This window comes from Lepisosteus oculatus, chromosome 19 (assembly GCF_040954835.1).
Source record: "Lepisosteus oculatus isolate fLepOcu1 chromosome 19, fLepOcu1.hap2, whole genome shotgun sequence".
NCBI classification, from domain to species: Eukaryota; Metazoa; Chordata; class Actinopteri; order Semionotiformes; family Lepisosteidae; genus Lepisosteus; species Lepisosteus oculatus.
In genome coordinates, this window is record NC_090714.1 from 10,296,637 (window position 1) to 10,319,247 (window position 22,611).

General features: G+C 38.1%; 1 protein-coding gene across 2 annotated transcripts in view; it reads left to right on the plus strand.

The window, feature by feature from the left end:
• The window catches only part of smurf1 (SMAD specific E3 ubiquitin protein ligase 1), a 47,141-nt gene extending 24,547 nt beyond the window's left edge, over window positions 1–22,594 (plus strand). Inside the window, exons 3-18 of one of the 2 annotated variants that reach the window (XM_015360504.2) lie at window positions 850–958; window positions 1,753–1,886; window positions 2,326–2,391; window positions 4,208–4,283; window positions 5,649–5,887; window positions 6,771–6,855; window positions 7,098–7,244; window positions 7,730–7,931; window positions 10,491–10,594; window positions 10,818–10,932; window positions 11,164–11,342; window positions 11,595–11,732; window positions 12,779–12,899; window positions 18,302–18,503; window positions 19,563–19,647; window positions 20,153–22,594. In XM_015360504.2, coding sequence (XP_015215990.1) covers window positions 850–958; window positions 1,753–1,886; window positions 2,326–2,391; window positions 4,208–4,283; window positions 5,649–5,887; window positions 6,771–6,855; window positions 7,098–7,244; window positions 7,730–7,931; window positions 10,491–10,594; window positions 10,818–10,932; window positions 11,164–11,342; window positions 11,595–11,732; window positions 12,779–12,899; window positions 18,302–18,503; window positions 19,563–19,647; window positions 20,153–20,252 — 2,102 coding nt within the window. In that variant the 3' untranslated portion in view covers window positions 20,253–22,594. The remainder of the gene's footprint in view (window positions 1–849; window positions 959–1,752; window positions 1,887–2,325; window positions 2,392–4,207; window positions 4,284–5,648; window positions 5,888–6,770; window positions 6,856–7,097; window positions 7,245–7,729; window positions 7,932–10,490; window positions 10,595–10,817; window positions 10,933–11,163; window positions 11,343–11,594; window positions 11,733–12,778; window positions 12,900–18,301; window positions 18,504–19,562; window positions 19,648–20,152) is intronic. The other variant, XM_006637242.3, reaches the window with a different exon arrangement.
• Window positions 22,595–22,611: the final 17 nt, after the last annotated feature.

Genomic DNA, 22,611 nt, shown 5'->3' on the forward strand with positions numbered 1-22,611 from the left:
ATATTATATTTCGAATTGGTTACATTTCCAAATATAGCATTGTTTCATCTTACATTGAAATGAATTTTTGCTCTGAAGTTGTGTGAGAAATTAAATAGACATTAATGGTTCCCATTGGAACTGAAACTTGCTGGAAATATATTTGCGTGAAAAGAAGTAGTTTAAAATAATGCTCTGTTGACTGCGGTCAACAGTTTAAAAAAAAAACAATTGAACAGAATTAACATTGTAGGACCTGACAGTATTTCAGAGTGGGGGGGAATGGAGGAGGGGGTGGGTGGAGGCATTACTGTAGCTGAAGCTGAGGTTCATGATGATGTGAAACTGTATCTTCCGGGAATATTGAATTACAATATTCTACTGTACACTCCCATTTCAAGAGCCAATAAGCATATTACACACAGCGGTCGATGCAAGTATTACAAAAAGAACAAAAAAAGGCTTTTATGATCTTAGAATTGCACTCTCATTTGACAAAAGCAGAATGTCATGCACTGCCTGCTTTGAAAGACCTGCAGCTATCAAAACAAGTTTGTTAATGACCAAGGAATTCACTGCTTAGACGATCTCTCTTAATTGTCCTCATTGTCTTAGTGTTACTTCTCGGTGATTTTATTTCACCAAGAACATTTCAGTTAGTGTTTTGTCAGTGAATATCTAAGAGCTGTAATATTTTTTCCGGAGACGTGTTTGTGTCATGCATCTAATCAGGGCCTTATAATTTAATTATAAGTGATAACTGACTAATACGTTTTGGGTTATATACACACTCCTTTCACATTCTGTCTTGTTGCATACACTGCCTTCTTTTTGTAAGATGATTCAGGCTCCTCATGTGTTTTGTCACAGGGTTACCTGACCCTTTCGCTAAAGTAGTAGTAGATGGATCCGGACAGTGCCATTCCACAGACACAGTCAAGAGCACATTGGACCCCAAGTGGAACCAGCATTATGACCTGTGAGTGATTTAACTTTTTCTAGAGTGGACTTTGAGAATAAGCCAAGAGAAGCCTGTGATTGCTACTGCGACAGGTCAGGAGTCACAATGAGAAGTAATCAGCTACATAATTGTGCAATGGCAAAAGAGATGGCATCATTTCACATTGGCAGTTTGTGGTTCATTTTCGATGATGAGCCAGTTTCAGCATTGTGCAAGAATTGTTGAACCACACAATATTTCATTAAGGAGTTACAAGGTAGCAAAACATACCTGATAGATGAATTTTAGTTATTTTGCAAAATAATTACATACTCAAAAGAGCTATTGATGGAAAGACAAACATTCATTGATTTTGTTTAACTAGAAGAAAAACCTGCAATGAAAACAGTTCTACCAGTATATCACATTTGGCAAAGACAAGATAATGCTAGTATTTTTTTTTCTCCTAGAAATTCCCCATGTCATAGTGGTGCTGTAATGTATCAATGAGTGCAGACTACCTCTGGCGCCTCATAATACTTTGTGGAAAGAATTGATTAATCATGTCTTCTGCATACTGAACAGGTCCTTATATACCACAGTATTTGTATGATCCATCTCATGAAATATCTTTATTGATTATTGTTTTCCAGGCAATACACTTGACAACATGTTATTGTCTTTAACAAAGAAAAGAATATTGTTTGTTTAATGGAAAAAATACCTGCCACAGTTTTTCTTGACTTAAAGGTGGATATTAATGTCTTGTTGTATTTGAAAATATAATGTCCTTTGTATTGACACAAAACTGTGCTCTTTCCCTCCTTAACTAGATATATTGGGAAAACCGATTCCATAACCATCAGTGTATGGAACCACAAGAAAATCCATAAGAAACAGGGAGCTGGCTTCCTGGGCTGTGTGAGACTGCTGTCCAACGCCATCAGCAGGCTAAAGGATACTGGCTGTACGTTTACACCTCAGACAAGGAGCTGCAGTAAACCTACATTCAACCTTTTATTACTCTTACTTAATGAATAGATAGATTAATCGTTCAAGTATAAAAAAAATCTAACAAAAGCTCTAATTCAACAAAAGACAGTTGTCTTACTCATAGTTTTTTGTATAAACGCAGTCATAATTCTTTAACTTTATGACATTTCGTGCATCAGTATGTAGCGAGACATGAAAGGCCATTGCTAAACTGATTAAGCAAGTCAGATAAATATAATATGGGCCTGATCAACTTTGACCCCTTTTTTTAGCATTTTCTATGTTTTAACATGTTGTAATGAATAGTAAGATATTTTACTGAAAGGTTTTATTAAGCTGTTGTAAGGTATTGTATTAACTGAAGTGCAGCTTTAAACCTGATATTTTTCAGTTCACTTTTTTTTCGCCCACAGATCAGCGTTTGGATCTATGCAAATTAAACCCCACTGACAGCGACACAGTTCGGGGCCAAATTGTAGGTAAGGACCTGTAAAAAAAAAAGCGTTATTTTTATTATGCCAGTAAAGCAATGTCAGAGTACTCTGTAAAGAAGAAAACACAGTGCAGTCCACAAGTATCTGGACAGTGATACAATTTTTGTTGTTTTGGCTCTGTACTCTAGCACATTGGATATCAAAGTGCAGAATGTCAGCTTTAATTCGACGGTATTTACGTCTATATTGGGTGAACCATATAGGAATCACACCCCTTTTTATACGTAGTCCTCCCATTTTAGGGGACCAAAAGTAATTGGACATTTGGCTGCTCAGTTGTTTCTTGGCCAGCTGTGTGTTGTTGCATCATTAGTTCATGCACAGGAGACCTAACAAAAGGTCTAGAGTTGATTCTAGATGCGGCATTTGCATCTGGAGTCTGTTGCTGTTGTCTCTCAACATGAGGACCAAGTGTTAATGCCAGTAAAGCGGGCCATCTTAGGCTGAAAAATCAGAATAAATCAATCGGAGACAAAGCCAAAACATTAGATGTGTCAAAATCAACTGTTTGGTACATTGTCCAGAACGCACTGGTGAGCTTAGCAATAGCAAATGACCTGGTAGACCACGGAAGACCACAGTAGTGGATGACCGAAGAAAAAACCCTTTTCAACTGTTGTACAGATCAGGAACACTCTCCAGGATGTAGCCATAGATGTTTCAAAGACTACCATTAAAAGAAGAATACACCAGCATAATCTCAGAGAGTTCATCACAAGATGCAAACCACTGGTACGAAAGGCCAGGTTACATAAAAAGCCTCTAAGAGTTCTAGGACAAAGCCTTATGGACAGATGAGAAGATTAACCTGAACCAGAGTGATGGAAAGAGAAAAGTATGGAGAAAAAATGGAACTGTTCATGATCCGAAGCATACCACCTCATCTGTGAAACATGGTGAAGGCAGTGTCATGGCCTGGGCATGTATGGCTGCCAGTGGAACTGGCTCACTTGTCCTTATTGATGATGTGACTGCAGACAGCGGCAGCAGGATGAATTCTGAAGTGTACAGAAGCATCTTTTCTGCTAAGATCCTACCAAATGCCTCAAAACTCATTGGATGGCGTTTCACCTTGCAGTAGGACAGTGACCCCAAACATACTGCTAAAGCAACCATGGAGATTTTCAGGGCCAAAAAGTGGACTGTTTTTGAGTGGCCAAGTCAATCACCTGACCTGAGTCCCGTTGAACATGCATTTCACTTACTGAAGACAAGACTGAAAGCAAAACCCCCCGAAACAAGCAGGAACTGAAGATAGCTGAATTACAGGCCTGGCAGAGCATCACCAGGAAAGAAACCCAATATCTGGCGATGTCTATGGGTCACAGACTTCAGGCAGTCATCAATTGCAAAGAATTTGCAAACATCCTAAATTTTATTTAAGATTATGTTAATATGTCCAATTACTTTTGGTTCCATGAAATGGGGGGGCTATTTATAAAAAGGGCCGTGATTCCTATATGGTTCACCCAATATAGACGTAAATACCCTTGAATTAAAGCTGACATTCTGCACCTCATAGTCATTGTTTTATTTCAAATCCAATGTGCTGGAGTACAAAGCCAAAACAGTAAAAATTGTGTCCCTGTCCAAATACTTATGGACTGCACTGTATGTCCAGAAAACGTTCAAAAGCAAACTAGGGGGTGGAAATATGGGTGTATTTTGTAGGAAATTTAACTTTTGTCAGATTATCTTGTTGCTTTTATGTTAAATAATTGCATTTGTAAAAAATGATAAATTGTTTTAATAATAATAATAAATTGTTTTCTACAACGAACCAAATTGACCTTTTTTTCAGTAAGTCTACAGACCCGGGACCGGATAGGTAGTGGAGGACCAGTGGTGGATTGCAGAGGACTTTTAGAAAATGAAGGGTAAATAATGTAAAAAAAAAAGAATGTTTTATTTTTTTCTGTGGAATATTAAGCTTCTTTGATTGAGTACTGCCACCTATTGGTCAAATATGGAACACGTTCATAGTTTTCTATTCGCTGATTGTTCTGGTTGGTGATTTATTGAAATAATATTCAGTTCTGAAAAAAAGTATGGTGGATAGTTTTCAATTCAGATTTCCCTGGGAAACCTGACACACGATTTAGGATTTGGGCAACGCTAGGGATTACAGCAATATGTACTATGATGAAACGGGATCATTTGATAAACTTTGAAGATCTATCACAACAATACAATCTGGAAAAAAGATTTTTACAGATATCTATAAATCAGATATTATGTAAACAGCTGGAGAAAGCAACAATATATAAAGGAAGGCAATAAACTGCTTGATAATTTTATAGCTGCTTATCACCAGGGTAACTTGAGAAAAATAATATCAAAGATGTACAATCGTATCGAATATATGAAAAAAGACTCAATTATATTAATATATATTAAATAAAATGGGAAAAAGAAATCAATACAATTATTTCTGTAGATCACTGGAATTACAGATTCAACAAGGCTCTACTCGTTCACAGACCTGGAGAAACTTCTGTGAGAATCTGACCCGTTTTTTTATCAGCCCTAAAATTCAAGCCAAACAAAAAGGCAGCAGTTCACAGTGTTGGAGGTTATGTGGAGAGCAAGTTGTGACGCATTCACACATATTCTGGTCATGCCCAGAAATACAAAAATACTGGATATCTATACATGTAGCCCTTAACAATATAGTAAATTTGAACATACCATTTTAATGGATTCATTTTATCTCCCCACAGAGACCTGATTTCAGTTTATGAGCGAATATACAGTGATATTTCTGTGTAGACTATTTTGTTGTTTGTTGTTTTTCTCATTAAACAACTGTATTTTCTTGTATAACCCCCCATATCTGCTGGCATAATGTACTTTATTTTATAAGTATGTATGGACATAATGTAATCAAAGATGAAAGCAAATGTTTATTTTGCTGTTTTGGACTTGTTCTATTTGGAAATCTTTTCATCGCTAATTAAGTTTAAAATGATATATATATTACAGGATATACACATTCAAGGATTAGCATAAGTCACCAGCAGGTCCACATGAATATGAGTTGTATAAAAATGTAAATGTGAAGATCCCATATTTGTGAGCAGGGTCTTCAAGCTTAACAGGTAAAGTTTGCAATCACATATCTTGCCATTTAATCACACGTGGGAAGTTTTGAAACATCACTTGGAGCACATTAATTAAAAAAGGTTTAAATTACGGTACGTAGGGCGTGCCATCTGAGGGAGATGTGCTTTGGATTTTCCTAGACCAGTGTATGAAGATTCGGGACCAGGAAGGCCACTAAGCTGCTTCATGGAGGAGCCTCTGCCATACACCGACAGCACAGGAGCTGCAGGAGGGGGCAGCTGCCGCTTTCTGGAATCGCCCAGTCAAGAACAAAGACTTCAGGCACAACGGATCAGAAATCAGGAGCCCAGAGGTCACGCACACACTCCTCAAAACCGACCACATGGGCATCAGTCACCTGAGCTCCCTGAGGGTTACGGTGAGCCATTTCTGCATTATTCTCAAAGGAAGCTGGTAGTACTCTTTATCTTTGGGAGAGACTATACGCATTATATGATGGGCAAGAAAGCAGCTCTCACGTGGCTAAACCAGGAAAGTCACCTGTTGTAAGAGCAGGTTGTGATCTGTTCATATCCGTCCTATGCCATTAGCCTTTTGAGGCTGGGATTTGTAGGGCACCCCTATCTCGTGAGTGGGCTTTAATTAGTCTTTGAACATTTGCGATACCTGTACTAAAAGAAATCGATACATTTACAGCGTTGTCAGTGAGCGAGGTGTCTCGTCACCATGCTGACAGCTTACTCCTTTTTGGGGTATGTCACCGTAGGCCTGCCGGCATGAAACATGCAGAAGGAGTCTGGCAGCCCACTTGTTGGGGAGAAAGACTACATATTCTCACTCATCCTGTGGTGACTCCAAATTTGGAAATTGTGAAAAATAGTGATTCTGAATTATTCAGTTTGAAAAACCAATTGTGTATTGTTAGAAGAAATTATGAAGGATTTACTGGATATCCTACTCCCTTCAGTTTTGTTTCACAGAAGGGTTCTATAATGCATAGTTTTTATTTGTTTTTGGCTTTAAGAGCTTAGATTTGTAGAAACAGATAAGCTCTGTTAAGTTGTCTGAATGGATGACAATTAATTTTTAAAGTGGTTATATACCCTTCCAGTGAGTTTTTTATGGAACAAGAATTACATTGCACAGCACTAACAAACTCTGTACTTTAACTTTTTGGATTTAAAGGGTGAATGGTTTCAAATAAACATTTCACTATTAAATTATTCACATGTGATTATATGTGATTTTAACTAGAATTATTAAGCTGGTAAATTGATCAGAAATTATTTCTTTTCCCACAGAGCAAAGGACAACAGTACAAGGCCAGGTTTATTTTCTGCACACACAGACTGGTGTAAGTACTTGGCATGACCCACGAATACCAAGGTAGGTTAAGAACCGATTAGTGTCATATAATTAAAGTTTCTGAGTGGCTTTACCAAGTTGTTTTTACCTGACGAGGGAAAAATGTAAAAATGTTTTTAAAAAAGTTTAAATAGTCAATTCCATTAGCGGTAACATGGGATAGTTGGACATCTCCTCTGGTGTGCATGCCTCTACATCTTTGTGTGTCCACAGTTTGTGTGAGTGAAATATTAATGCACGTCTCTATGTCATTCCTCCTGCAGAGACCTCAACAGTGTGAGCTGTGAAGATCTAGGGCCTCTGCCCCCTGGCTGGGAGGTCAGAAGTACAGTGTCAGGAAGAATATATTTTGTTGACCACAACAACAGAACAACACAATTCACTGACCCTAGGTTACACCATATAATGAGGTAAACACTTCTACCCAGTGATACCTGGACTGTAAAATCAAATTAAGACAAAGCCATCTTAATAATCAGTATATTAGAGGTAACAAGTGGATTAACCAGTTACCTTTTAAGCTGATATTTGATGCACAATTGTCTGCATCGATCTTTAGTTACGTAATGATAATGTCCAATATGTGTATAGATTTTATCAGAAATGTCCCAACCCAGCATTTTAGTGTTTCATAAAAACATTTGCATTATGTATCCAAAATGTTATTTAAATTACGATTCATATTCACCTGTTTGCTGTATGCAGAACGTATCGATGGGAAGGCACACGCATATGCACTTTAATTCTAATATCTTTTTTCGACTGTTTCGGTTGAACTGTTAGTTATTCCTATCTATTTCTGTGCTTGTGGCCCTGCCGGTATTAGGAGGTCTGATCAGTACGGTATAAGTCCGTGAATCTGTGTCTGAAGAGCGTGTTTGTTGTGGTGCCACAGCCAGCAGTCTCAGGTGAAGGAGTCCAGCCAGACTCTGCCCACGCAAACTGAGGTGTCGGTGGAGGAGGGGGAGGGCGAGGTGCCCGTGCGCTACGAGAGGGACCTGGTGCAGAAACTCAAAGTGCTCCGGCACGAGCTATCCCTGCAGCAGCCCCAGGCCGGGCACTGTCGGATTGAAGTTTCCCGGGAGGAGATATTTGAGGTGAGGTCTCAGAACTGCGCTGCGTGTGTAGGCTTGGCTTGCTTAACATCCGGGAGTGATGCGTTGTTTTTGGCTCTTGAGGAGAACATCAGCTGGAAATTTTGCTTTTCTCCTAGAGAGCCACCATATAACAGGTGTTATAAATCACCATTGAGTAGCCTATTTCTAGGTTTAAGCTGGTGATTGGTTAATCGAAGTAATTTATAGATAAATTGGGTCATAATTTATAGATATATTTATAGATAATGAATGTATAGATAATTTATAGATAATACAGTTCTAACTGACCAGAATACTTTTTAATCTATTTGATTAATAAATCATAGGTATTTCCTAACTTTTTGGATGACGTAAAAGACTGGATTGGACTCTCCAGGACAAGGATTGGAGATTGTTTAAATTAGTTCCAGCTCAGTTCAGAATGACCTATAGCAGCTCATTACTGGTCTCACTGGTCCAATGAGCTTCTCCAGCTCTTAAGGGCGGTTGTTATGAATCAACCTAGAAAGCCTGCTCAAACTGCAATGTAATTTTCTTTCAAACTGAAGCTTCACATTCCTGATATCTTTGTATTTTATGTGAGTGCCACCAGCAGATGTCAGTGTATCTTTGCAGACATAGTTACACACGTCTGCTGAGGAACAGGTCAGGATTCTGAGATTCTAAATTTAAGGATATTCTGTGCTGTGGATGAATGACCAACCTGAGACATTCTCAGTTCAGCACAACAGCTCTTCCTCTTATTAATATTGTTTTGTGTCATGAGAATATACAGTGCCTTGCGAAAGTATTCGGCCCCCTTGAACTTTTCAACCTTTTGCCAGATTTCAGGCTTCAAACATAAAGATATAAATTTTTTATTTTATGTGAAGAATCACCAACAAGTGGGACACAATTGTGAAGTGGAACGAAATCTATTGGATTTTTGAAACTTTTTTAACTAATAAAAAAATGAAAAGTGGGGCGTGCAAAATTATTCGGCCCCTTTACTTTCAGTGCAGCAAACTCACTCCAGAAGTTCAGCGAGGATCTCTGAATGATCCAATGTTGTCCTAAATGACTGATGGTGATAAATAGAATCCACCTGTGTGTAATCAAGTCTCTGTATAAATGCACCTGCTCTGTGATAGTCTCAAGGTTCTGTTGAAAGCGCAGAGAGCATCATGAAGACCAAGGAACACACCAGGCAGGTCCGTAATATTGTTGTGGAGAAGTTTAAAGCCGGATTTGGATACAAAAAGATTTCCCAAGCTTCAAACATCCCAAGGAGCACTGTGCAAGCGATCATCTTGAAATGGAAGGAGTATCAGACCACTGCAAATCTACCAAGACCTGGCCATCCCTCTAAACTTTCAGCTCAGACAAGGAGAAGACTGATCAGAGATGCAGCCAAGAGGCCCATGATCACTCTGGATGAACTGCAGAGAACTACAGTTGAGGTGGGAGAGTCTGTCCATAGGACAACAATCAGTCTTACACTGCACAAATCTGGCCTTTATGGAAGAGTGGCAAGAAGAAAGCCATTTCTCAAAGATATCCATAAAAAGTCTCGTCTAAAGTCTGCCACAAGCCACCTGGGAAACACCCCAAACATGTGGAAGAAGGTGCTCTGGTCAGATGAAACCAAAATCGAACTTTTTGGCCACAATGCAAAACGATATGTTTGGCGTAAAAGCAACACAGCTCATCACCCTCAACACACCATCCCCACTGTCAAACATGGTGGTGGCAGCATCATGGTTTGGGCCTGCTTTTCTTCAGCAGGGACAGGGAAGATGGTTAAAATTGAGGGGAAGATGGATGCAGTCAAATACAGGACCATTCTGGATGAAAAGCTGTTGGAGTCTGCAAAAGACCTGAAACTGGGACGGAGATTTATCTTCCAACAAGACAATGATCCCAAACATACAGCAAAATCTACAAAGGAATGGTTCACAAATAAATGTATCCAGGTGTTTGAATGGCCAAGTCAAAGTCCAGACCTGAATCCAATCGAGAATCTGTGGAAAGAGCTGAAAACTGCTGTTCACAAACGCTCTCCATCCAACCTCACTGAGCTCGAGCTGTTTTGCAAGGAAGAATGGGCAAGAATTTCAGTCTCTCGATGTGCAAAACTGATAGAGACATACCCCAAGCGACTTGCAGCTGTAATCGCAGCAAAAGGTGGCTCTACAAAGTATTAACGCAAGGGGGCCGAATAATTTTGCACGCCCCACTTTTCATTTTTTTATTAGTTAAAAAAGTTTCAAAAATCCAATAGATTTCGTTCCACTTCACAATTGTGTCCCACTTGTTGGTGATTCTTCACATAAAATAAAAAAATTTATATCTTTATGTTTGAAGCCTGAAATGTGGCAAAAGGTTGAAAAGTTCAAGGGGGCCGAATACTTTCGCAAGGCACTGTAAATAATTGAGATCAAAATAAATTAAATTGTGTTTTTTTTTTACTCAGTGTACTGTCTGTTTCTATGTGTGTTGCAGATGTTTTTTAAATGTATTTTGCAGATTTAATCTGCAATATTTTGTCCGTAATATTTTATTAGCCTGTTGTTCTTCTAGGAGTCTTACAGGCAGATCATGAAAATGAGGCCCAAAGACCTGAAAAAACGGCTGATGGTGAAATTTCGTGGTGAAGAAGGGCTAGACTATGGTGGTGTGGCTCGGTGAGTGTGTCAATGAGACTATGACTGGGGATGTCAAATGTCTTCCCTATTTGGAGTTGTTTTATAGTGAAGTAATACATTTAAAATTGTAATTAATGAAATCATTTGTATAGTACATTTAGTTTTCTTCATGTTTCCTATTATTCATAAGCTGACAGGACCTATAATAATGTCACCAGCTGCAGTGATCTTATGTAATTCCATCATTCTTTTCTCTGTTTAGGGAGTGGTTGTATCTCCTGTGCCATGAGATGTTAAATCCATACTATGGGCTCTTCCAGTACTCTACAGATAATATCTACACTCTGCAGATAAATCCTGACTCTTCAATCAATCCTGTGAGTGAAATGTTTGCTCTCGTGGGATAGACATTTGACTTAGTTTATCATTTGGAGTCATCTACAGCATAAACTTCCTTACTGTATTTTTTGGAAAACATAGTTCAGTACTGAACAAAATAAGGGTACTGCTAACCATGTGAGATCTCTCAGTATTTCCCTGTGTGGTGTGTTCTTTCTTGCTATATAGCTATTCCAGCCCTAATAACAAAAACTCTTGGTGTGTTGCAGGACCATTTGTCTTATTTCCACTTTGTTGGCCGAATAATGGGCTTGGCAGTTTTCCATGGACATTACATTAATGGTGGATTTACACTGCCTTTCTATAAGCAGCTGTTGGGAAAGCCCATCCAGCTGTCAGACCTGGAAACCGTGGATCCTGAGCTGCACAAGAGCCTAGTATGGATTCTGTAAGTCAGGACGCACTTTTTTCGTATTTTGTGAGTTAAGTCTTAAGCGCTTGAGGTTTGGTGAGTTTTGTATGTGGTAGAAAACATCAGTGAAACGCTGCTGTGAATGATGACCTGAAAAAGTCCTCAATAGCTTGGGGTTAAACAGCATGAAAATGGGATGCCAGAAACCTTTTCGTAGAAATCCATTTCTCAGTCTTGACCTATTTAGACTTATAAATACAATCTAATAAAATTGTGTTTTTTTTATAGTGAGAATGACATCACCCCTGTTCTGGATCATACATTTTGTGTAGAGCATAACGCATTTGGCAAATTTCTCCAGCACGAGCTCAAACCAAATGGTAGAAACATTCCAGTAACGGAGGAGAACAAAAAGGAGTATGTAAGGTGAGTATGTAAGTGCAGTGAATTTTAATAGATTGTTGTCTAGTGTGACTTCTTCTTTTAAATGTATAATTGCCACTGCTTTGTTTTCTACCATCTCGATGGGAAATGCCAGGTAACAGAATATAAGATCCTGTGCATGCACTCCTCCAGCATGCCAAAATGCGTGTCAGAACTGTTCACTGTTTGACACTTTGTGAACTCCTCACTGCTTTATTAGGAGAACTAGCACTGCCTGGAGAAGTGATGTCTCTTATTGGTATCAGTGCAAGTTTGCAAGTGCTGGATGATCCCAGAAATCGCTGTTGCAGCTGAGGCAGCCCTGGCTGGCTAAAGCCCAAATTACTGTGGTTTCACTGATCTAGCCATCCGCCAGCACTCAGGGTAACCTGGCTAATGACATGACAAGGCTTGCCCCAATGGCAATATAGCCCCCCCACCAAGCACATGTTCACTGGGAAGGCCACGCATGAGCCCCTCTAGTGCAACCTCAACTGGATGAGCGTCACTCAGGAAGTACTGTCCCACAATTTATAAGTGTTGCCTAAATTCACTTGATGAAAGTGATGGAACATTTGGTCTGAGATTTTCCTTTCCCCATTTTTGTTACAGAAACAAAAATGGGGTGTTGCTTTCTGGGTGATCCTCATTTTAAATTATACTTTTTTCTTACTGTTTGATTCTGTCACTCTGTGTACCGACTGGGTGTCTTTAATCTGTAAGGGAAAATGTTGCATTACCTGTAAGTAAACCTGAGCTAGATAACTGGAATGCATTACTATCTTTGCCCTCAATGATGTTTAAGAACTTCCTTGTTTTGCCATAAATGACTCCATACTTGCCCCACTGAACCTTCTTCTGGTGAAGTTGCACAAAAATTGCTTTTCAAAACAAGTCCCGGAGGGTTTTGAAATATTGTGGGTCGGAAGCCTAGTCTGGATTTTGCAAACTATCCGGATGCACTGAGTGTAGAAATCAAGACATGGTTACATATGTTTTCTAGTACTTCATCTGAATTTTGATTTATGAAACAATGTGCTTTTTTTCAGGCTCTATGTGAACTGGAGGTTTATGAGAGGGATTGAAGCTCAGTTTCTTGCCTTGCAGAAGGGCTTTAATGAGTTGATTCCTCAGCATCTGTTAAAGCCTTTTGATAACAAGGAGTTAGAGGTAATGTCATTTTACAGAAAACAATACACATTTTGTGACAGTCTGTTTAATGTGGAGATGATGTAAATACTACATTTACATTAACATTAGTTAAAAAGGGTTTTAAAATTGTTTTTAGAAGATTTTTATTATGTTAATAATTATTCTCTTATTTCTAAGTATTCAAATAAGTTATGTAATGTTACAAATGGGGGATTACAAAATTGGTGAATATCAAGAATTGACCGAGCAGTTTAGTCAATAAGTAAAATAATTATTCATGACCCCCAACTTGTAAGTGATTTCTCCAGAACACACCTGAGCGGTTGGTATAATTAGAGGCTAATTAATTCTTTGTTCCCTTGCATAGCATTGGTGAAAAGAGTAATAATCCAGGCACACTTGGTTAAATAAATATTTATTAAATATGACAACAGAAACACTACACACAACAAAAACAACACACATGTTTCTGCATTTATACATTTATAATGTTCTAATCACCCAGAAAAACCCAGACTGCTACCAAGTATTTGACTTGGAGGCCAAAGAAGAGATAAGCTGCCTTCTAAATAAAACAGAATGCAAAATATCCTGAAGCAGGAAAGACCTTTTTAACTGACATATTATTGACTAAAAACACAGAATAGCAAACTGTCTCTACCAAGGTTCATATACTTAGTTCCAAACGGGTTTTGTCTGGATGATTATAAAGTAGAGGCTCTCTCCTGACGCAAGCTTCAAATTGCACATCCTTCTGACTCCTCTCTCTCTTTTCCTTTTACTGATCTGATCTTATATTGTATCTTTCTGAACTGTTGATTGACACTTAATCATTTACCCCGAATTTAATTCAAGTTAACCAGACCAGATTCTTTTGATCAATCTTGCTCACATGCAGCTCATCTGAGTAGAGGAAATATTGACAATAGTTAGGTATAACCCATTGTGTCTGGATTCTTATAGAGATCTCCATTTTTAACTTTTAAAAGATAATTTTGCTATCCTTTAGGACATATTATTGTTTAATATCTGGTTGTTGAGCTTTCATCTATTTCAATTTCATTAAGGTTTTTTTATGTTGTGGAAGTGTCTTTATCATATTTAAAACATTATTTTGTTGACTTTATAAGACGTCCGATATAGAAACACTTATATTTTAAGACAAAAATGCGTAATACACATGCATACTATAAGACAAGCATTTCCTAATCTGGTCCAGGGAGGCTGTACAGATGCAGCCATTCAAAGTTCGCAGTACAAACCCTTACCGCACGCAACTACGCATGAACCACCGCGCCGTACCGCGGTACGTGATTGGCTGGCCAAAATGACCGACAGGGTCCGTAGTGAAAAGATTTAGTCATTTAATCTCTTTACTGTGCACGTTTTAATCTGCTTAGTATTGCATATTTATATGGAATTTTACAACTAAAGGGAATTTTTAGTAGCTGAGCATAAAAAGAATAGAGCATAACGCATCTGGAGGTCATAAACGATATTAATTTAGGAACATAAACATATTATGTAAACTGTATATTGCTGGTGTTGGTAGTTTAAAGAAAAAATACACACCAGTATTCCATTTCTCCCTAAGCATTTTAAACATCAAAGTCTTACATGTGGTTATTTCGGAAATGTTTTCCGTGCTCCTTCTGACCATATTACTGTATTTTTATATACTTTGTGAAAAATGATCATTTTAACATTTTCTGCAAATGCGCTAATTATCGGAGTAGACAAAAGCATACATTTAGAATTTGGTTAATAGGGAATATAATATGGAATTGCGTATCTAAAGAAATTAATAACGATATAATTATATTCAGGTATTGTAGCACAAACAGTAGTATAAAACTTTCCATTTATATGTGTATTGCTGTTTCAGTGCATGTCAGATGACTGGATCGATAGCATGATATCTTAAGTGACTGACTTATAAGCCTGAGGTCGGGTGTACAAATCCAGTAATCGCTATGAGTTTTCTTTTAACAAATAAACATTTCCTTGAAAAACTAAAATAGCAAATATTATGGACACTACAGTTTATTGACATTTTTTATATTTCTAAATATCACAACATGTTGGTACTGTATGTACACAGCGATACCGCAGGGTGTAGGGCGCAAACCCACGTGAGCCAATAACGCTACATCATTAATACGGTAATATCTTCCGTGTTGCGTTAACAAGTTTAAAAGGAGGAGACACTTTACAGTTTAACTCTTTAGTTCACAGAGAAATTTCACCAGAGCCACTTCTCTTCTTGTGTCTAATTTTTAGTTTAGAAGGATTCAATCAGGATTTCAGATGAAAGACCGTGACATCAAGCAAGCCCAAATCAAAGTTTAACCCATTCAGAGCCTACATTACATTTTAGCATTTCATTTTGAGCTGAAGACCCTCGAGAAGGCTTCACAGCCGAAACGTTGCGTTTTCTCTCTTCTCTTTTCAGCATGGAATAAACCTATTACTTGTTCCTTTGCAGATTACGCAGGCTGAAGTAGTCTTGTACAGTGATAATAGACGTGGGTAGTGTCATCCCCGTTAAACAATGTGCTTATCGCGCAAATCCTGCTAAACTAAAAGTGTGTATTGTCTGTTTAGGGTTCTGTAGCATTCCAGTTTATGTTTGTAGTTGCAAGAATAGCGATTACAAACATTAAAATCATACTTGCTTTATACTGTCCAACTGAGCAATCTTGGTTTTATAAAATATACCCACTTTTTCATGTTTAATGTGTACGATGCTGTAATACAGTTTATAATAATTCAAAGTCTAAACAGTATCAACTTGAATTGTTATCTCTATTAATATAACTATCAAGTGGTATTAAATAAATACAGCTTTTTAGTATAGATAACACTTTTCTCAAATTGATTTAAAAAATAAAAACGATTACAATCTAATCTTTCCACGTTTGATCCCAAGAGGAAGTACAATACCCTCCTGCTGGAACAGCCCTCCCCCCCCGGCTTTCCAATGAAAGACAGGTTCCTTTCGCCCAAGGCAGTCAGGAGAATTTGGAAACTCGCCACACCCGGATTGGTATAGTAACGCATTAGCAAGTTAAAGCAATTCCTTTGAAAAGCTGGGCTTGATTTTCCATTGAAAAGTTGGGCGCAGTGAATGTGAATTCTGTCTTGCATTGTCAGATTGTGAAAAATAAAAGTATTTTATGAAACACACATTTGCGATTTTAATCAAGATGGGAGTAAGGGGGTCTCTCTCTCCCATGACACTCTCCCTTATAAAATTAACATGAAACAAAACAAAAACAAAAAATAAGATACAGACGATTTTTTTACACAGAAGACTGACAGGTTCGCGTTGTGAATCTGTTTTTCTAAGAAAACGTGTCAGTCTGCCTGTGGGGGGAAGGTGGACTGTCTTTCATTGGAAGACTTGCCCTATTCTACTTTGAAAATGAATAAGCTGAGGAAACACTTGTGAAACCGGTTTGTTTACAAACAATGTAAGCACAGAGACCCAGACTTTGTGGAGTGAAATTCGGCACAGCCAGCACTCCCGAGAGAGAGAGCAGAGCAGACCAGACACAGGGGTGCAAAAACCGGGCGATCTCCCCAGACTGTACGCCCGTTTCTAAGTTGGCCAGCTGCACCGGTCAGCGGCTTTCCTGATCCTCGCCCTGATCACTACCACTCCTGTCCTGCCCCTCAACGCGTACCCCAGCCGGGTGCTCTTTGGCCGCAGCGCCAGGCGAATGTGCAACATTAATGTGGGGCTTGCGGCTTCCTACGCCCTGCGGTACCGCTGTGTACATACAGTACGAACATGGTGTAATATTTAGAAATATAAAAAATGTCAATATACTGTAGTGTCCATAATATTTGCTATTTTAGCTTTTCAAATAAATATTTATTTGTTAAAAGAAAACTCATAGCGATTACTGGATTTGTACACCCGACCTCACGCTTATAAGTCAGTCACTTAAGCTATCACGCTACCAATCCAGTCATGTGATATGCACTGAAAAAGCAATACACGTATCAATGGAACGTTTTGTACTACTGTTTGTGCTACAGTACCTAAATATAATTATATCGTTATTAATTTCTTTAGATACGCGACTCCATATTATATTCCCTATTAATCAAATTCTAAAAGTATGCTTTTAAGTACGCTGATAACGAGCGTATTCGCAGAAAAGGTTAAAACAACCAATTTTCACAAAGTATATAAACGTACAGTAATATGGTCAGAAGGAGCACATAAAAACATTTCTGAAATAATCACATGTAAGACTTAGATGCTTAAAATGTTTAGGGAGAAATGGAGTAGTGGTGTGTATTTTTTCTTTAAACTACCAAGACCAGCCATATACAGTACAGTTTACATACAGTAATATGTTTATGTTCCTAAATTAATATATTTTATGAGCATGTGAAAGGCATACTTTGTATGATTGGAAACAATTGCGTGATCGGATCAACGAAATGCTGTGGTGTTACTTTTTGTCAATGAAAAAATAAAGTATTTTCGTTTACAAAGACGGTTACAAAGAATGTGGACCACGGTAATACTTTGAGTTTACAGCGTGTCCAAGGTCATTCATTATTAATACTATTAGTAATATCTTCGGTAAAGACTTTGATGCATAAAATACTTTTGCATACTTAAAATATTTATGATAAAGGTGGTAGGTTGTGTACTTTTGTCCAACTGAGCAATCTTGCTTTCATAAGATATAACAACTTTTTAATGTATAATGATTAACATGCTGTAATTCACAGTTTAAATTTAAACGTCTAAAGAGTATACAACTTAAATTCTTAATTGAATAAAGATTGTCCCTCAGCAGTGATCGGGATTCGAAACCGCTCAAATGCTGTACAGGAGAGGTTAAGCTGTATTAGCTCCATCTGCCGGTTTTACAAGGTGATTCCAGATACTATTAACATAATCTGATTTGCATACGGCATATTGTGGTATATTGCGACACGCCCACCAAGTTGTACCGCAGCGTACCCTGCTCGATTTGACTGGCTGCATCTGTATGTCTGCATATTTTCATTCTAGCTTGGCTCTTAACCTCCCTTAACCTTAAACTGGTTACTGGCTTAACTGGACCAATTTAACAGCTTCTACCAGCTCTTCAGATGCTGCTGATTAAAAGGATCTGGAACACCTGCAGACACACCAGCTAAGACTCCCAGATGCCCCTGCTGCAGGGTCTCAGTTTCAAATTCGCTTTAGCAAAACCACGAGCAACTAAGGCGAAACAATGTCAATGTGCTCTCTGAAGGAAATTTGAATTACATCTGTAATCTTCAATACCAGAGCTTCACTTTTTTGTAGGGTAAATGATTGTATTCGACTATAGTTACACGTTGACTCTGTTAAAGAGTGTTGTATTTTAACACTGTAGCTTGTTCACGGTGTAATTTTCTTGGAATTGCAGCTGATAATTGGAGGCCTGGGGAAGATTGACCTCAATGACTGGAAGGCCAACACACGACTGAAACACTGCGTGGCAGACAGCAACATCGTCAAGTGGTTTTGGCAGGCAGTGGAGTCGTTTGATGAAGAGAGGAGAGGGAGGCTTCTCCAGTTTGTTACGGGCTCTACCCGCGTGCCTCTGCAAGGGTTTAAGGCACTGCAAGGTGGTTATCGCATAAGCTGAGCTTCATTTGTGTATATTTATAGTCTCCTAATGCAGTTTTCATCCTTCTACTCTTTTCATTCAATGTTTTGCCTTCGTCATGCATCTACTGAAAATGTAGCCGTTTAGCCATTTTTAAGATAACAGTTAATCCTGACAGACCTGTGTTCTGGAATACAAAAAAGCAGTCTTTGAACTTCATGAATGTGTAGGGGAATGTAAATGACGAGCAGCACCTGACAGTGAGTCCATTCGCTGATTTGATTGACAAATAATAGCAGACGCCATTGATTGGGATTAACAATGAGTGTCTGAAGAATGGAGAGAATTCCCCCTGCTTAAGGAGTTATCTTTCACATAAGATAGTGTGATGGAGAAATCCAACGTTGTCTGAAATGTGCCAGTGCAGCCTTTGACTGGCCCAGGAAGCAGGTGTGGGAGGTCATTGTATCTTATATAATTTCATATATCTCAGTCATCATTCTTGCTTTACTCTACAGAGTTGAAAAGTGGGCAAACACATTGTAACTTAACTCTCAACCTTGTGACAGATTATATATACATGTGCTGATGATCTTTCAGAAAGGTCTAAAATCCTAAATATTTTATGTGTTTTAGGTCTTTTAGCACTGTTGACACTTTATTTGAATATGCCTCAAATCTTTTGAAAACTCAGTGAGGTCAAATTGAAAATATTGGTTTTGATGACCGTAAATAATAAACGTCTTATTGTGCTCCCTCTGTAGGGGACAACAATTGTAGAAGACATCAGTGTTTCCATCATGAATGAGTGGGTTGGAGTGCTGTGATAACTTGTCTGTTTTGTAACATGGCTATAATAGCCTGCATTCAATTCCAAGAGTGGTTTGGAATTGAAAGCACATTTATTGTAATACACCATCCCATTCATTGTTTGAACTTGATCTAAAATAAGTTCAAACATATTGTACATTATGTCTGTGCATAATTATGAGCAAAAGACTTTCCAGATTTTTTTTGCTGCTGTATTTTAAGTGCAAGTAGTCCTGGATCAGTGTTAACTAGAATGTGTGTTGGTAAGGTTCTACAGGTTCTGCAGGACCAAGACTGTTCACTATCCACTTGATAGATGCCAACACAGACAATCTGCCTAAAGCCCACACATGGTAAGATAAACTCTTCCTCATCTGTAATGATGCATTCTTTATTGAGTGAAGGAAATACTTCAAGAATGTGGAGCATGAGAATATTTAAACTATGCAAGGGAGGATGTTCTTGCAAGGGAGTCACAGTTTAGGAGATTAGGTATCGGTACGTTGTTTTTTTTTCATTTTTTTGTTGTTGACACGTACAAGCTGGAGTTAATTTTAAAGAGGTTTTCGAGTTTTATCTTTTCAAAAACTTGTCATCGAGTGTGCTTTAAATGGAATAAACTGTTTACCACGCATCTGCATGCATACTGTATCTCAGTCCAGAATTTGTGAACTTTTTCACTTTGTGCGAGGAACACAGCAGGTCCGTTTTTCTTTTTGATGGTTTTGGAATTGTTTAAAACATGAGTAATTGCTGCTTGTTTTTAGATTTAAGGATGCATTTCCTTTGGCGCATTCTTGCCATGAGGTTACTTGTGTTGAGTGCAGAGACCTAAAAACCCAGGTTTTATTTTCCCAGCTTTAACCGGATTGACATTCCACCTTACGAATCGTACGAGAAGCTGTTTGAGAAGCTCCTGACTGCGGTGGAGGAGACCTGTGGCTTTGCAGTGGAGTGAAGAGCTCCTCTTCAGTATGGGCTGCTTAGTGATGAGCAGTTGCCAAATCAGCCAGGAGAGGACTTCCCTGTGGGCTTCCTGCTGAGCAGTGTGGAGTAAGACGACAAGGACCGTTAGGCCTAGGAGCATGGCCCTTAAGGGCAACAGTGTGAGCGAGAGAGGCAATGCCAAGGGTTACGAACATTAACACTAAGAATTTTACAGGTATTTATTCTTTGTGTGTTTGGGGGGCAGATTTAACATGAAAGGTTTCACTAACAACATCCCTTTTCCGAATTCACAGATTTGTGCCGACTAATTGGAATCTTGGGGTTTCTAGTCCCAAAGCTTTGCTTTAGCAAATCTGGGCTGCACACCTTCAGTAAACAGAACCCCACATTTTTTGTCCACAAGAGAACTGAGATTATCTGTAAGGACAAACATACTTACTTGTAGACCTATCTGATAACAAAGCCAATCTACCTAAAGTTAATACTTGCTAAAGTACATAGTCTAAATACTTAACATATGAATTGGGAATTTCATCTTGTATGACATGTCTACTTGTGTATGTTTTTCTTTGTGTCTAATTCATGATATTTTTATATATCTAGTTTCAGTACTGGAAGATGGCTTTGTACATTTTAGGCTTAAGACCAGGTATCCATTTCTTTCGTTACTCATGTTTGTTTTTTAAAAAAATCACTGTTATTTTCACACTTAATTGCGTGTTGCGTGAAATGTATAAAAGAAAAAGGTATATTTTTAATTACTAAGAGAACTAATTATGTCATGATCGAGGCTATTATAGGTCAGTCTTAGACCTCCTTGGTGACCTATGGACACAAAAGCCTAGGCAGCCCCTAATTTCTCCCAACCGTTTGGTTGGAAGTTGGAAAATCCAGATCCTATTACTATAGTGGCACTTGAACGAGGAACAATGCAGGTCTTTGCAGGTATCAGATACAGTAGGTGAAAATGTAGATTAGAAGGGGCAGCTTTTTCATACTCCTTTACTCTCCATTTCAAGGTTTAAGCTTGGAACTTTATATGATGATTTGCACATAGGAATAGTCATATTAAACAGGTCTACTGGGAATTATTATGTGTTAATGTTTTCCCCAGTGTGTTACAATAATTGCAAAGTTGGACTGGGTGGCAAGAAATATTAACAATACTTTCCACACAACATCTGATTTTGTAAAAGGAAGAATGAAGATACCAATGGAACAAAACTACTGAAGAGACCAATACCTCTTCTGATCTGACTTGACAGTGAAATGTTTTCTAAAACTAATGTTAGTTTTATTGAGAAGCGCAGTAGTTAAGTGATTAGTAACCTCAGATGCAATTAAGTAAAAGGTGTCCGTTAATGTATCCGCATACACAGCAACTGGTAAAAGTGAGCTGTGTAAGTGGTTTGCTAGATGTACTCACTCCACCACAGCAGGCTCATGAGGGCAGCCTAGGAAGATCGTTTTCTATATTCTCAAATTTAATTAAGGTTTTGTAGATATTTTATAAGTCTTCTGAACATTGTAATACTGTGTGTTCAGTTTTAACATTACCGCTTCCAGATCAGAATCAACTATCGGGATGTGTATTCTTCGAGCTTCGATTTTAGAGTTGGTCAGTGAGACAGTGTTAAGAAATTAAATGGTGGCAGCACAGTGAGTTGGATACAGTGAACTTACTAAGCCCCTTTTCACTTTTGACTAGTTCGTTAGTACATATTCACCCAACTCTTTTAATTTTTGGCAGTCTGTTTTAACAATTTAAAACCAAAAATAAATCTTAGGTTTTGGAGTCTTAAAATACATCTTCAGTTTTTTTTGTGTGTGTGGTAAACAAAAGGAGAGAGGAATTTACTCCCTCATTGTTTATGATAAGGACATTGTAAACTGGAGCAAAGAGCCTGGATTCTCTGGAACATACATGATTGAAACTGGTAAAATCAGAAAGACAGACTAAAGGAGGTCTAAGATTTCAATGTGCAGTGCTTGAAGTGCATGACACCATGCTTTCCTTTTTATATTGAAAATAAATGAGCCAACTTCATTGTTTTAAGTGTTCTGCAACCACTTGATTTTTTTTACTAATTATTTATTACTATGTAATGTCCTTTTTTAAGTATTGCTGCTATCATTATTCCCTTTTTTAAAAAAAGCTGATTGTTTGTGAAAGCTGTACACTAATCTCTTTATTTTATGTACAAATCAAAGTATTTAAAACTGCTGCTATTATGAATTTAGATAAAACCGTAGAAGACAGACAAATGGAGTTAGCAGTGATTGAGGCTAGACCCCGGAGGTCACGTTCATGTTTGTGATATATGCAATAAAAACTGACAACTTTATATACTTGTTTTTGGGTCATCATG